The following is a 15551-nucleotide window of genomic DNA, read 5'->3' as shown; positions in this document are numbered from 1 at the left end:
TCCTGTTCGTTCTTGTTTTAGGATTACCTACCCCTATGAATTTCCCCGTGGATAAGCAAAGAATTTTTAGATAGGAGTCGGTTGTAAGATAAGAAAAAAAATGAAGAAAATAGAAATAAAAACGTGTTTTTATTTAAAAAATAGATATAAGAGTATAAAACAAATCTATCATTATAACGTTTTTGAGCTAAATTGTTATACTTTAACAAAAAATCTGTTCTTTATCTTAAAAAATTATTATAATATTTTTATAATATTTATTTTTAAATTAACATATTAAAACGATTCAAAAACATTAAAAAATTAATTTTAAAATAAAAAAAAAATAAATTTTAATAAATCTTTGTTTCAGCCACACTGCGAGAGGGCAGTTTATTTCAAAACACTAATCAATCAACCTCATTTTTTATTTTGTTTTTCCTATATAGAAGATTTTTTAAAAAGGGGACCAAAGATTCCTTGTTTTACATTGGATATAATAATATTTGTTAAATCCTTGCTATTCCTTTTGTTATACTAACGTGCACACAAAGGAGGCAAAGACAGCTTCTAAGCCAACCTCTCTCGGCCACCCCAACCTATCCTGTGAACACCTTCTGGTTCAAGAGAAACCCAGATGTCCATCCTTTCCACGCATTTCCTCTTCAACCATTTATTCTTCACCTATAAAACCAAGTAATTAGTTTGTTCCAATCACTCCTTTTCCATCTTGTACTGTAAATTAAGATTCACACCTACTTAAATTATATCTAATACTTTATAGCACTCCTCAAGAACATGTTGAGATCTTTCTTGATCACCATGACTAATATCACACTGCTCCTGATCGTGATCTTCTTAACAACATCCCTTTTTGTAAACTCAAAGCCTATTAGCAGGGCTGATTTTCCTAGTGGCTTCACATTTGGGACTGCCTCTTCTGCTTACCAGGTGCTGCTGCCCTTTCCGATTCTCAATGCATGAATCATCGTCCTCTGTGCGTGTGTGTGGCACGATTTAATGATTATTTGCTGTGTTTTGTGGTAGTTTGAAGGAGCCGTGAATGAAGGAAACAAGGGAGATAGCATATGGGATACCTTCACAAGGCAACCAGGTAAAGAAAGACTCGAGTTTACAGGGAATTAAATTCATTACAGCAAATTAAGACAGGATTTGACAGGAAAGAAATGATTGGATTTGACATGAAACCTATTACTACCTGTCATGGAATGTGTTTCAACAGGAAGGATATTGGACCTCAGCAATGCAGATACAGCAGTTGATCAATATCACCGGTTTAAGGTAAATTAATGGCTTCCATTGACTGAGTTTGTTCCAAGCATGTTGTAATTGACCTTCTCTTTTATTGTTTTTTTCAATCTGCTTGTAAAACAGGCAAGACTTTATTATGTTGATGAACTTGTTCGTTGATGGATGAACAATTGTGGGAAAAGAAATCAACTCCAGATCAATGGTTAGGGACAGAGAATTCATATGATGAGAATATTCAATACGATTTTCACATATGTATCAATACATTAAAATAATCATATAACTATGGTGTGATGATGATGATGTGTCAACCACCTTAAGAAAATGGAAAATACGTATAGAAATTGGAAGAAGACAAGTGGCTTTGAGTTGAAACACAAAAAAAAATGTTTCTTGCTGAAATGCTTCTATGCTTTCATCAAAAGCGATTAAGAAAGAGAAAAACATAAATTTTACAGGGGGATATAGATTTGATGAAGGATTTAGGAATGGATGCCTACAGATTCTCAATATCTTGGCCAAGAATCTTTCCAAGTAAGTTACAATCAAGTCCTGATATTTTTCTTTACATTCTTCTTGGCCATTTATTTATCACTGAATGCCTTGGAATTTATCAGATGGAACAGGGGTGCCAAACCAAGAAGGGATAGATTACTACAGCTGCCTCATAGATACTTTGCTAGAAAAAGGTTGCTCGTAGATCAAAATCATCAGTTGAAAATCAAATTTATTTTCTTTGAAGTAAAAGCAGTAATGAAGTTTATAGCCGTTGTTTTCGATCAGGAATCCAGCCTTATGTAACCCTATATCATTGGGATCTTCCACAGATGCTTGAAGATAAATATGAAGGATGGTTGAGCAAACAAATTGTGTAAGTGATACTCCATGCACTGCAACTCTGCAACTGAATTTAGCATTTTTTTGAGAATATACTCAAGCTTTATAAAAAGCAAATGAATCACTTACAGAGAGGACTTCGAGCATTATGCCTTCACTTGCTTCCAAGCTTTTGGCGACAGAGTGAAACACTGGATCACTTTCAACGAACCTCGTGGTTTCTCAATTCAGGGTTACGATACCGGTATCCAGGCTCCTGGAAGGTGCTCTATTATGGGCCATTTTCTTTGTAGGAAGGGGAATTCATCCTCCGAGCCATACATTGTAGGTCACAACATCCTTTTGTCACATGCCGCTGCTTATCGTTGTTACCAGTTACATTTCAAGGTACTCCTGCATAAAACTACACCGATTTTGCTTAGAAATGGTGCTCTTACCTTTCTGAAAAAGCTGATAGAAAATAATCTCTTCCAGGGAAAACAAGGAGGTCAGATTGGAATAACATTAGATTCCAAGTGGTATGAACCAATATCTGACGCTGAAGAGGACAAAGATGCGGCACAAAGAGCAATGGATTTTGGAATTGGATGGTAAAATCTTGTGTTCATAATATTTTTCAAGGAATCAATTTGTTATTACAAGTTTGATTAACAAATCAAAAACGTATCAGGTTCCTCGATCCACTTATCCTTGGAAAATATCCTCTCTCAATGAAAAAGCTTGTGGGGGAAAGACTGCCTGAGATCTCTCAAGGGATGTCGAAACTCCTAGTTGGTTCTTTTGACTTTGTTGGCATAAATCATTACACAACACTATATGTTCGGAATGACAGGACAAGGATTCGGAAACTGATATTGCAGGACGCATCGTCCGACGCCGCTGTGATTACTACCTGTAAGATGTCAAAGTACTGTTCCATACATTTGAAGAAAAGAATGCGTTTTCAGGCAATGAATTGATTATCTTTGTCCTTCTCCTCGATTGCAGCTTACCGGCGTGGGGTTGCAATCGGAGAACGAGTATGTCCCAACAACTCACCCCCTAAGATTTTGTTATAGATTTCAAAACTAAAGTCAGTCAGCTCACAAGTAATTCCTCCTCCAGGCAGCTTCCCGCTGGCTACACATTGTCCCGTGGGGCATCCACAAGTTGCTCAAATACGTGAAAGATAAGTATGGGAACCCACCAGTGGTAATAACAGAAAATGGCAAGTATTCACTCTTCAATCAAATGCCACAATTCTAAACTTAGAGAATATTGCATAAACCTGACTCCATGATTTCAGGAATGGATGATCTGAACACGCCGTTCATATCTTTAAACAAGGCCTTGCAGGACGACAAGAGAATAGAATACCACAGAGACTATCTCTCCAACATTTCTGCAGCTATAAGGTGATGGCAGCTGTGTTAGGTTCATACATTTTTGGCTTCTTGAGGCATTGCACATTCCAGCAACCTAACAGAAAACTTAATCAACGCAGGCAAGACAATTGTGATGTTCGAGGTTATTTTGCGTGGTCTTTGCTGGACAACTGGGAATGGAACTCAGGCTACACCGTGCGGTTTGGACTCTACTTTGTGGATTACAGAAACAACCTTACAAGGGTACCAAAAGCTTCTGCAGAATGGTTCAAAAGTACACTCAGATTAGAAGATAACCTGAAAAGCCAATTGTAAAACGTATAATATTAGTCACCATATATATACGTTGGGATGGAAATTGGGACACAGAATTGTAAAATTCATGGACAAAAAGGAAGGAAGAAAATTCTAACAGGTATGAAACTTGGTAAAGAAAGAAATAAGAAATATACCATTTATCTATAAATTTTCCCCTTTTCCTGTTATTTTATGTTTTCATTTAAATCTTTTCCTCGAGCTATCGAATTGACCCTGTGAATCTCACTTCATGCGAGCAAGACAAGGTGTGTTAGTACATGCGTTTTTTTCCTGGTTCGTGAGGTAGGAATTGTCCGCAGACGATGGATATGCTAAGTTAAAAAAGTCATTCACATCTTAGTTAGGTACAAGTTGGTATGCTACTTAGGTAACATGGGACGACATTTTACTTAATCCTCATCAAACAGGGATTTGCTTGAAGACCAAAGGAATTAAATGAAAATATTCTTAGAAGAACAGAGTTGCAGAATCAAGAAGAACTCACCTGTAACTTGGCATATAAAAGAAGACATGAATAAATAGAGAACCAGAAAATGGAATGCGAAGCCATTGAGGAACAAGAAGACAAAAACTAATCCTATGATCCTTTTGTTCTAGTGTTATAACTAGTCCATTAAAACATAAAAAAAAAATTTATTAAGAGCTTGGAGTTATGATTTCAAAGAGAAAAGTATTTCGTAGTGTAACTTTCTCACAAAAATGTTCGTCAAAGAACTAACTTTTTATCACCATGAAATATATAGAACAGCTTGATTTCATCTGTTGTTAACCAATGATTAGAGTTAATATAATAATAGTATGGTGACAATTACGCTCCTTATAAATTGTTTATTTATAAATTGAAAGTTCAAATCTTACTTGTGATTGTGATATATTTATATCTTCGTACATACATAATTTTAACTATTTTTCTTTTAAATCTATCTTTTAGCTCAGAATTATGCAATTTGAAGGTAGTTAAAATTTTGTTGCAATTTAGTAGTTTTTAACCTAAAATTTTAAATTATTTAAAAGAGAGCCGTAATTTTTATTTTTATTTTCAGGACCCGGCCCTACCAACCTCCTCTGGCTCTTCACCTACTCACAACGACCTTCTCTCACTCATGCATGTAGATAGTTTTTTTTAATTTTTTCACGTTAAATTTTTACAAGCTCACTTAAGATATTAAGGCAGCTATTAGAATTGAGTTGTTTTTTAAGTATTTTTTATTTAAAATATATTAAAATATATATATACATTTTAAAAAAATCTATTTGTAACATTAATGTTTTAAAATGAAAAAAAATCATTAAAATTAATTAAAAATGAAAAAAATGATTTTATAAATTTTTAAAAACACTTTTTAAATGTAAAAAACAAACTCAACCTAAGCCTAATAACCTGCATGCTCTAAGAGAGTTCTAAATAAAATGTTAAAATATCTTTTTTTCTCTCAAAAAATTCTATTTTTATATATCTCTTAAAATAACCAAAACTAATAAAATAGGACCAACAAAAAATAAACAAATTAAATGCACTCATATGGAAAAAAATAACATCAAACTCATCTCTCTCACTCCAATATGATTAGCTTTTTAAATAGCTTTTTCCTACTGAAATATATATAGTAAAAAACCCATAATTATATTATTAAAAATATTATTTTATCAATTAAACTTTTTAAAATAGGATCTGCATCTTACTGTTAACACCGTCACCTCGACATGAAGCAATAATGGAGTGATGAGGCTTTCTTTCCCTTTTTATCCGACAACAAGCAACACTAGAGAGAGGATGAATTGGGATTTTTAAGAATAGAAGTTGAGACTAGCTTCAGTGCCGCGTTTCCCACGAGACAATATTATTTCTTTGTATAAAAAATACTATTAAGTATTGAAATAGAGTAAGAAAAAATATTAAAAACCGGTCATGATAATAGATAATAATGCTAATTAGAACTAAATTAACATGAGATATTCGGTCAAACTTGTAATTTAAATTATATAACTGGAATAATTCAATAAAAAATATAAATAATTATTAAACTCTTAAAAAAATATGTTAATTTTTTTAAACTCTTGACTCAAGTTATTAAACCCGAAGCATTCAATTTAAAAAAACCATGAAGTTCACTTTTTAATAAATTAGATATTAAATGATAAAATTAAAAAAAAAATTACAAAAGAATTTTTAAAAATAACAATTCAAATAATAAGAATCATAACCATTATTGCTATTAATATTAATAACTAGTATTACTACTATTACCTTTATCTATCATTATTAAAATCAATATTATTATTATTATTAGGAGTAGTATTACTATATTAACAACATATTAACAACAGTTACCACTATCATTATCACTACTATCATTATCATTATTCTTCTCCCTCACATAATAATAATAATAATAATAATATGTTTGAAATTATGGTAGCTTTTGTGGTTGTGATTTGAAAAAAATTATTTTATAAAAAACACTTTTAGTTAAGGTTGGTTTAGTAAAATATATGTTTGGTGAAAACTGTGGTTGAAATTAAGATTGAACAAAAAGTAATTTAATGTGATTGGTTAAGAATACTTTTAAAATTAAGGTTATAAAATAACTAAAAAAAAAACATGTATTAATATTGATGGTTTTTAATTGAAATATTGTATACTTAACTACTGCTATTACATCATGAAATAAACAATACGTTATATAAAGTTTTTTTTTATTGTTTCATTAAACTGTCTGCAATTCCATCACGTACGAAATTCATGTGATAAGGAATATAGTTTCCATGGCTTTCTAAGCGTACAACAATATCAGGTAAAATATCATCAGGAATAAAATTGGGATTGCTATCAAATTCTGCAAATGATACATTATCATGAGATCTTCTTCTAATGTAATTATGTAATGCCATTGAATAATATTTAACACTAATTTTTCAAATAAAACATAATATCTAAGAAATTTTATTGGAATTTTTTTTATTTTACAAGGTCGGACACGGTCTAATGCATTTAGGTTTGGGCCGAACCGATAGTGGAGACACTCTACATTGTTCACATGAATAGTGGAGAGTGAATTAATTCACTTTCCACCTCTCCACTGTTCACATGCAACGTGAACAGTGGATAGTGAATCTCTTCACTGTTCACTTAGCAGAACAGTGGATATGAGAAAATGCAGTTGAAAAAGAAGGAGAAGGAAAGAGCAGGCTACCTTGCGCGGTTTTCTTCCCTCTAATGGTGGTGCCGCTGTTGTCGACAATGACTCAAGGATATTTTTGTGGCGGCAATGAGGAAGGTAAGTGGTGGTGCCTCTTTTTCTTCCTGCATTGGCCTTTGTTAAATCTTTCTTCTTCGTTTCTGTTTCATTTCCCCGTGTTACTCTTTGTTATGGAAAAAACTGAGATGAGCAGCTTTTTGCAAAGCTGGACTATTTGATTTTTGTTAAACTTCAAGTGCAGCCTCAATTTATGATGGGTCACACCTAGCTGCATTACCAGACCACCACTTAATGTAATGCTAAATCCAGCATCTGCTGAAGCAGCTGTCAAGCATTTAAATTTTTTCTGCATCTATATCTACTCATCAATCAACTATGCTGACCTAGGGACTTTTTGAGCTATTTCACTGGACTCTTAATAACTTTGCTTGATAATGGAAATGGATATTGTTGTGTGATATATGAATACAAATGTCCTTTTTTTTTTCTAGAAATTTGAAAATGTTAATATCATCAATTTTTGTGTTCCTTTTGACGTATCTGTCTCGCTAAAAGGGCACAATATGACCAGAAAAACCTAGGAACTAGCTGATGCTTCAAACTTAATACCCAAAGTATTTGTCCTTTCCATGCATCTCTGCTATATTGTACTTTCCATTTTCCAGTGCATTGGACTGGATATAATATCTTTCCCATTGTTATATGCTAATTCTTCAGTTAATCATGCAAATCATGGATATATATCCATAGGATTCATCAAATCTCTGTGTGTGGTTTTACTTAGTTCTGAAGCATCAACACAAAATTTGCAGTTTGCCTTGCACTATTCATGGTCAACTGAGGCACGTGCACTGAGAGCATTAGCCAATATATCAACCTTGCTTCGGCCTGGAGGCACCTTCATAGGAACAATGCCGGATGCAAATGTTATCATAAAAAAAACTTGGAGAAGGTTTTTGTCTTGTGCCTTTCAAATATTTTCAAAAGATCAGATTTATGAATTTTGACCAAAAACATAACATGCTTTTTTCTGCCTCTACGAACATAAAAGGCCAGGAGGCACCTTCATAACATCATGAAATTTTCTATTAATGTGATATCTTGCATTTCTGTTTATATATGCTCTGTATGGGAAGGCTTTTTTAAGAATTCATGGAATAATGATGTTTGATTTAGACCTTGCAAAGAAAAATTGTGTGAAAACGCGGTGTAAATCGTGTTTCTAAAAAAAATTTTTTTTTTTTTTGTTAAAATTTAATATAATTTGTATATTTTAGATTGTTTTGATGTGATACTATCAAAAATGGTTTTTTTTTTTTTAAAATCATTAACATATATTTCAACACGAAAAATTATTTAAAAAGTAATCGTTACTATACCATCAAACATACTCTCAGTCTATCCGAAGTGTTCTCATAAAATGTTCCTTTTCACAACTCCAAGATTTAGACCTTTGTACCCTATGCTCTAATCTGACAAGTTCATTGCTCTATGGTTCAGAAATTTAAATCTTCTAGCCCTTTGGGTATCAAGTACAACTTCCATTTAGAGCTATTCATGAGTTATCAAGTATTTTTGCATCAATTGAACTTATGCTTTTTTTGTGCAGCACCCAATTAGTTACCACATGCCAGTAATGATGAAATCCTCTGTTTATTCCCTTCTCAATCTATCCATCAGAAATTACGAGCTCTTATTCTTCTGCTACTTAATTATTCGGTTCCCTTTGTACGCTTTAGTTGAAAGATTCTCATTCTAAACTCCAGATGATGTTGATACCCATGGTTTCTGTTGCAGGATGCTGTTGATTGTCCTGAATGGATTGTCCCTATCAACATCTTCAAATCTTTGGCAGAAGAGGTATAAAATTATTGCTTTTTTTTAAAAAAAAAAAAAAAAAGTCACGGTGCAGGAAATGAAGCCTGTGGTTTCAACATCTTTTCAAAGCTATCAAAGTATTCCTCTGGTTTTAAAAGCTGGCCACACGTGGAGCTTTTCAAGCATCAACCTATATAGACTTATCATGTAGCCATGCTTTCAACTTTGGCAGTATGACTTTGAGCTGGTTTTTGTGAAGAATAATCACGATTTTGTACACGAAAATATGAAGAAACCAGAGTACGTTGATTTAACGCAAAGACTTGGTGCTTTGGGTGATGGGAACCGAGACCTCAGTGGGTTTTTTTACCTGTATCTTTATGTTTTTTCTTTGAAATTGTTGCATGATGGAATAGCTTCTTTTTTATCCTAAGCTGATTTATACTTGGCATTTGTCTTGAGAAAGGTAAGCATATTAGTATAAATGTTTATTCCTTGATTGAGTATCGAAGCTACACAGGTTTCCTCAATTACAAAAAGCTCAAGTGAAATTTGTTCTTATCAGCGAGGCCAACCAAACCGGACACCGGTAAAAAGTAAAAGAGACAAAGGAAAGATGCATCTGGAGAAGGAGGCCATTCTGTATATTAGTACCGAGGTATAATCAGAGAACCATGCATGATAATCTGATTTCTTCAACGGGGTGTCCCCCAAAAAAAAAAAAGATGAAGATGACCATCTGCTGGTGATTTGTTTCACGAGCTTCTAATGTAACATGCTCAATTTTGTAGATTCAAATAAGTAATCTAAGTGCCAATTTTATGGTATTGATCTCTGAATATAAATAGCTGAGCAAGTAAAATTTACCATTGACACCAAAGCAGGCATTGATAGCATAGCGACTTTGACAGCAACTGTCACCATGAACTGAACTGGAATTGTAATGAGATACAACTATGTAGTCATTCAAGCAATATAAATAAGTCTTTTTCATTATTTTTCGTCTTCATCTGTCATCCAAAAGAGATTACTATTGCAACAAGTGGTTGCTCCAGGAGGTCAACCACAACAGGTGAAATGCAGCCTGATGGAAAAATAAAACGAAAATTATTCAAACATGGATGCGTAGTACTCAATGTTATCTTTCAAAACTATACATAAATATGCTATATCTAGAACATTTTTTAGGCATCCATTTAAGCATCCAGAAACACAAATAAGGCTGCAGACTCGGCTAATTTACGGGCTGGCTTGCCAGGAAATGAACTTTTAAGGGCGTCTCAGCGCAACCACCACAATAACCATCACTGCCAGTGCCATGAGAGATGCTCCTATGGTCTTTTCGATGGTAGTTGCTGCAGGACTTTCATTGGCAGCAGGAGTGTGCTCTGCAGATGAAAAGCTAAAAATCTTTTGGAAGTAAGAAGATACATTGGTCACCATGTCAACCACAGTAAGCTTGACGTTATTGATAATATCCACGAGTTCAGTTTGAGAGCTTCCAGCATCACTTTCATCATCAGATAATTCAGCTAACTTCTTAGAAGATACTGCATCCTGAAAGTCGGTATCTCTGACAAACTCCTTGGCTTCAGATGACTGGGTATCTGCAACAGATTCCTTGGCTTCAGGTATAAAATAGGTAGAGATAGATAACAGGAATATAAAAAAAGAATGGCACACGTGGATTGAAAGAAAAAAGAGAACACTTACTGGTATTCTGGGACTGGAGGAAATCCTGAAGGGCTTCGTTCTCCCAAACTGCGTTCCAGACATTTGGATCAGAGGCAACGGCAGCAACAACAGTCTATGCATAATATTAAAATCAGTGATTAGTCCAGTAAGCTGAATTCATCAATCAACATTAATATATTTTAAAACCGGTATGTTAGATGCAATAATAGAAAAAAAAAAAATATACATTTCAAAATGTTCAAGTGGCCTTAAGGAATCCAACAAAATTGAAAGTCCTAAGGTATTATATATCAGGCCTTATAATTTATAAAACAAAGCAGCATATCAGTTATACATTCTATGCATGGTCCAGGCTGTATGAAATGACAGGGGTTTTCGAAATGCATCGAAAGCTTAGTGTCATTGAAGCTAAGCTTGAAAACCACTCAGCAGCTAACAATACCAAACATAATGAAACCACAACAAACACATAATTGAAGATTAATTCAATTCTGTAGTAGAAAAAAATAATTGAGATATATTTGTTCAATTACAAGCAACTGCATTGTCAAATTAACTCATCATGAATGCAACTCTAAGCAAAAGGAGAAAAGAAATACTCGACGGGAGAGTGATGTATCAGAACCTGAATTTTAGGACTTTCATTAAGCAATGAAAATGCCTGCATAGCATATTTTGACACAGGAGCTCCAGTTGGGTCACAGGTAATACAACCTTTAGTTTCCAAAGAGTCTGATTTTCTAAGCAAAGGGAGGCCAGACAACTGACTACCTCCATCTGAACTGCCAGTTCCTGAGCTTGGAGCCGACAGATATACTCTGTGAATAACAGTTAAGCATAAAAAAAAGGTAAACATGATATCATGCCACCAGAATTAAAATAAGGAACAAAAAAAAAAAACTAATAGCATAGCTATTAAAAATCCTGGCAACACAGATGTTCCACAACTTCAATAAAACACCACATATAATTCTGTTAGCCAATTTGGTATAACAACTAAACTCATCAAGAAAAATAATGAACTGACATTATCTGCATAGACAAATAAGCATCATGTTTCAGAAAAAGAAAAATAGAAACTCTGAGATCTTACAGTGGCAAAATTATTCATAAGTAAAAATCAAGGAACATACGTTCCCCAAAGATGATATTTGATATGATTCCAGCAATCCAAGAAATGCATCCTCAGTTCCATAATATTTACTTCTTCAGCAACTACAATTGCCATAAAAATGCAATGATAGGGAAGAAAGAGATTAAAGATACACATCAGACACACACAAGTGAGGATATTTATATGCCTGGAAGCTTCCCATAAGGAGGAGAAAAACCACAGCTTTTTGTCAGCATGTGTACTGGAAATTTCTGATTACCATGCAATTTGGCTATATGCACTTAGAAGTTACATCAAACTCAATGATGCTATTTAGAAGAGCCTTCTTTCAATTTAACTACCTTGTCTTGAAGGTAAGCATCTCGAAAGTAGATGAGAGAAAATTCAATTAAAAAAAAATAGCAATTTACAAGAGAACTGATCACACCAAATTCAACAACGATTATGAAAGATAACAACCTAATCAGTACAAGGGCAATCTATCAAATTCCAGCCAAACCAACTACACATAGCATGCAAAGTTCAATCAGCCATTTAAACCTAATCTAAATGATGATAACACCAAACAATCCCAGGTAGCAGAACAAAAAACAGTTTTTAATGCAAATAATAAGTCATTTCCGTGTTCACGGACAAGAAGCATGCAGAAACTTTCATGTCCTGAAATTCAACGATTCAAAAAACAATAAATCATCCCAAAACCATCAAATATCACATACCTTTTCAATTTTTTTCTGTGTCAATAATAAACAAAAAAGTGTTCAAAAAATCTCCAAGAACTTACATCGACAACCACTAGGATTACAGACGCGAAGCCCCATTTCCTCTATACATTCAACAACCAAAGAAAACACAGCATGATTCGACATCAAGAATTTAAAATTCCATTCTTTTCATTTTTTATCTTATTATCAATCGCAGTTTCTATAAACTGAAACCAAAATGTCAAAGCTCCACACTTTCAAGATTAACAACAATTCCCAAATATCATAATAGTTATGAATCATTAACAATATAAAAACATAGAAGGAAATAAAAACGACACAATCCTTAATCAAATCAAAGCACAATTAAAAACAAGTGGATTCAATGAAGGTTAAAACATTACTTTTGGAAAGCATCTTTCAATTCAAAAGTAGCTGCCTCAGCCTCCTGCAAACTCGGCGGTGCACCACCGAAAACAACTCTAGCCACAGGCTCAGCCGAATGCATTACCGTCTCCTCTTCCACGCCACCAGCGAACTCCCACTCATCCAGCTCCCACGAAGGCCTCTGCACCGTCGCCGCAACCTCACCTCCACTCAGCGTGGACGATATGATCGCCGAAACAGGACGGGAAGCATTGCGCACCGACTGCTCCGCCGATGGAGGAACACAAGAGATGCCGCCACGGATCCCGGAGTTAACCCCTCCAATTCCAGCCACCTTAGCCGCAGCTCTCATCGCTCCTCCTCCTCCCATGCTCAAGGATTGATAACGAAATTGAAACGTTTCGAATTGAAATCACTATGAGAAGATAGAAAGACTGAGACAAATGGGGAATTTATAGTTTTTCTGGTTACCTTGCTTAAGCTTTTTGGTAGGATATCTATACGGGCTGTGTTTTTTTTATAAATAAAATAAAATAAAAATCATTGGTGTAAGAAAAGAAAATGAATGAATTTGCATTTATTGCCATTTGCTTTCTAATAATAATCATTAAATCTTTTTGATAAAACCAATGAGGTTATTACACCTAAAATTATGGATTAGTGAATGTAATAAGAATATTATCTTTTCTGTTTTGAGATTAGTGGGAAATGGAGAGGGTTTTGCTTTGGATAGAGAGAGCGGTGGACCATGCGTTAAAGCGCTCCCTGCCAAAAGCATCTATTGATGGGGTGTATATCAATTTAAGGTAAGGCGGTGCAAATTATATTTTTTTAAAATTTTAATTTTTGATTGTTTTAGAATTAATTTTTTTATGTTTTTAAATTATTTTAATATGTTAATATTAAAAATATTTTTTTAAAAATAAAAAATTTTATTTTTATATATTTCTAAGTAAAAAATACTTTGAACCATAACCATTATCACAATCATAAATACCTACACTATTTACAATTACCAATCCTTTTTTTATTTTCATTCTGAATATATTTTTAGCTTTCCATGCCAATTTTATAACCGATTTGTCAAATTTTTACTAAGTATAGACAAAAATTTTAAAAAAAATCAAGGTGTAAAATATGGAGAAAATCCATGGCAAATTTAAAAATAAAAGGAAAACTTTTCTTCTAAATTTAATATTATATTAATTTTGAATTCATCTTTATGTTTTATTAAATAATTAAATAAAAAACATTATTAAATCTATTGAAGTCTATAATTTTTAACAAGTTATCCAAGATGGATCCTAATGGATCTGATATACATCTTTGTTTTAATATTTAAATAAAAAAAGATGTTATTTTGAGATTTTTTTTAAAAAATCAAATCATATTTTTACTAGTCATCTAGATTGTCTTTGAACTTATTAAGTTGACCAGGTCAAATTTGAGCAACTTTAATATAATTTAATTTGAAACTTAAACGGGATAAAGAGTCGAGTCGAGAATTTTTAAATTTAACTTGTTGAACTAGGTTTAATGAGAATGCAAAAAAAATTAATCACAACCTAAATATTTTATTTTTTACATTTTTAAAAAATATAGTACAACTTGAGCATATTGCAGGAAATAACCTAGTTGGACTCCATGGCTTTTATATATATATATAATGCTAGCTAGTAATATTATCTTCACTTCTTTATTTATGGTATAACTTATTCAAGAAATGTTATTAAAATATTTGATCTGCTAACATATGTTAAAACTTATTTAATACTTCATAGTAATTTTTATTTTTCTATATAATTATAAAATTTATTATTGATATTTAAAAATATATTATGGAAAATTACTAAATACAATAAAATAATTGAGATCGATGATTACTGTTTATATTTCATCACTTTTTTTAAAAAAAAATTCCACCCTTAAACTCTCTTTTTTATTCAATCCTTTAATGCACTAATTTTATTTGAAATTGTGAAACAAAGGCAAGATTGCAAGAGAAATGACTAAAATATAAAACACAAAGAAAAAGCATGATCAATCTCAAGTTTTTGAAATTCTCATTATGGTCCAAATATTTATTTTGTTTATTTTTTTAGTTCTTGATTTAGAAAAAAAGAGAAAAACTCATCAAAAAATAACAAAAAAAAAAAGTGATTAGTTGACCACATTTGGGTCAAATCTTTATGTTAATAAATTTCTCTTCTTCAAAGGAGTTTAATGAAGATGGTATTTTTCTACAAACATTCTCATTATTTTTTTTGGTTTTTGTATTTGGTTGATTTTTCTTTTTGAGAATGATTTATGGTGTTTTGAGGTTGATAAGTGGTTGTTGAAGGTTTATATTGATTTTTAAAGATGTTTTCAAGTTAAAAACAAAATAAAAAAAAATAAAATATAGTTTTTTTGAGGTCCAAAAACTTAGACCACAATTTTTTGTCACCAAAGGTGATAAAAAAAATAGGTCAAGTGATGATTGATAATAGTTTTTTTAAATAAACTAAAGCAAACGAATGGGTCTAACCCAGGAGTGCTTGATTCTTTTTTAATATTGTTTGCAAAAAATTAATTAATACCCTTTGTTTTTATGTATTTTTTTTTATTTTGCATTAAGTGTTTTATTTAAATCTAAAGTAATACCCTTTCTCTTTGATCTTTTAATTTTTTAAAAAATAGACGTTATTTTTTCATTATTATATATTTTTATAATATTTCAAAGAGATTATTGTAATTTATTTTTTTATATTTGATATAATAAATTTTATTTGCATGATGCAACTATAAAAATAAAAATCACCTCTAAAATAAAAAATACATAAATTTAAAAGAAAAGTCAAGGTTAAATGTTTACAAACTCAAC

At 32.3% G+C, this 15551-nt stretch overlaps 2 protein-coding genes across 5 annotated transcripts; one reads left to right on the top strand and one right to left on the bottom strand.

Annotated features, from left to right (window-relative positions):
- The first annotated feature begins 532 nt into the window (after nt 1-532).
- Nucleotides 533-3937, top strand: LOC118030182 (putative beta-glucosidase 41). Of its 4 annotated transcripts, XM_035034170.2 has the most exons (13): nt 533-930; nt 1027-1093; nt 1223-1281; nt 1710-1785; nt 1869-1940; nt 2035-2122; nt 2220-2475; nt 2563-2678; nt 2759-2982; nt 3076-3107; nt 3193-3295; nt 3374-3482; nt 3572-3937. In XM_035034170.2, the coding sequence occupies exons 1-13, from the start codon at nt 778-780 to the stop codon at nt 3765-3767; spliced, it is 1551 nt and encodes a 516-aa protein (XP_034890061.1). In that variant the 5' UTR covers nt 533-777; the 3' UTR covers nt 3768-3937. The 4 variants fall into 4 exon arrangements, with proteins under 4 accessions (XP_034890061.1, XP_034890064.1, XP_034890067.1 ...); XM_035034176.2 differs by lacking the exon at nt 533-930 and having other exon boundaries at nt 1026-1093; nt 1375-1785; XM_035034175.2 differs by lacking the exon at nt 533-930 and having other exon boundaries at nt 1026-1093; nt 1375-1785; nt 2018-2122.
- A 5816-nt stretch (nt 3938-9753) lies between these two features.
- LOC118030180 (uncharacterized) lies at nt 9754-13233 on the bottom strand. Its single transcript, XM_035034168.2, has 4 exons — nt 12706-13233; nt 11109-11301; nt 10502-10595; nt 9754-10395 (listed from the first exon to the last, which is right to left on the bottom strand). Exons 1-4 carry the CDS (start codon nt 13056-13058, stop codon nt 10058-10060), a joined length of 978 nt encoding a protein of 325 aa, XP_034890059.1. The 5' UTR covers nt 13059-13233; the 3' UTR covers nt 9754-10057.
- Between the last annotated feature and the right edge of the window lie 2318 nt (nt 13234-15551).

The sequence above is a fragment of the Populus alba genome, chromosome 1 (assembly GCF_005239225.2).
Source record: "Populus alba chromosome 1, ASM523922v2, whole genome shotgun sequence".
NCBI classification, from domain to species: Eukaryota; Viridiplantae; Streptophyta; class Magnoliopsida; order Malpighiales; family Salicaceae; genus Populus; species Populus alba.
This window is presented reverse-complemented; position numbering and strand designations above follow the sequence as displayed.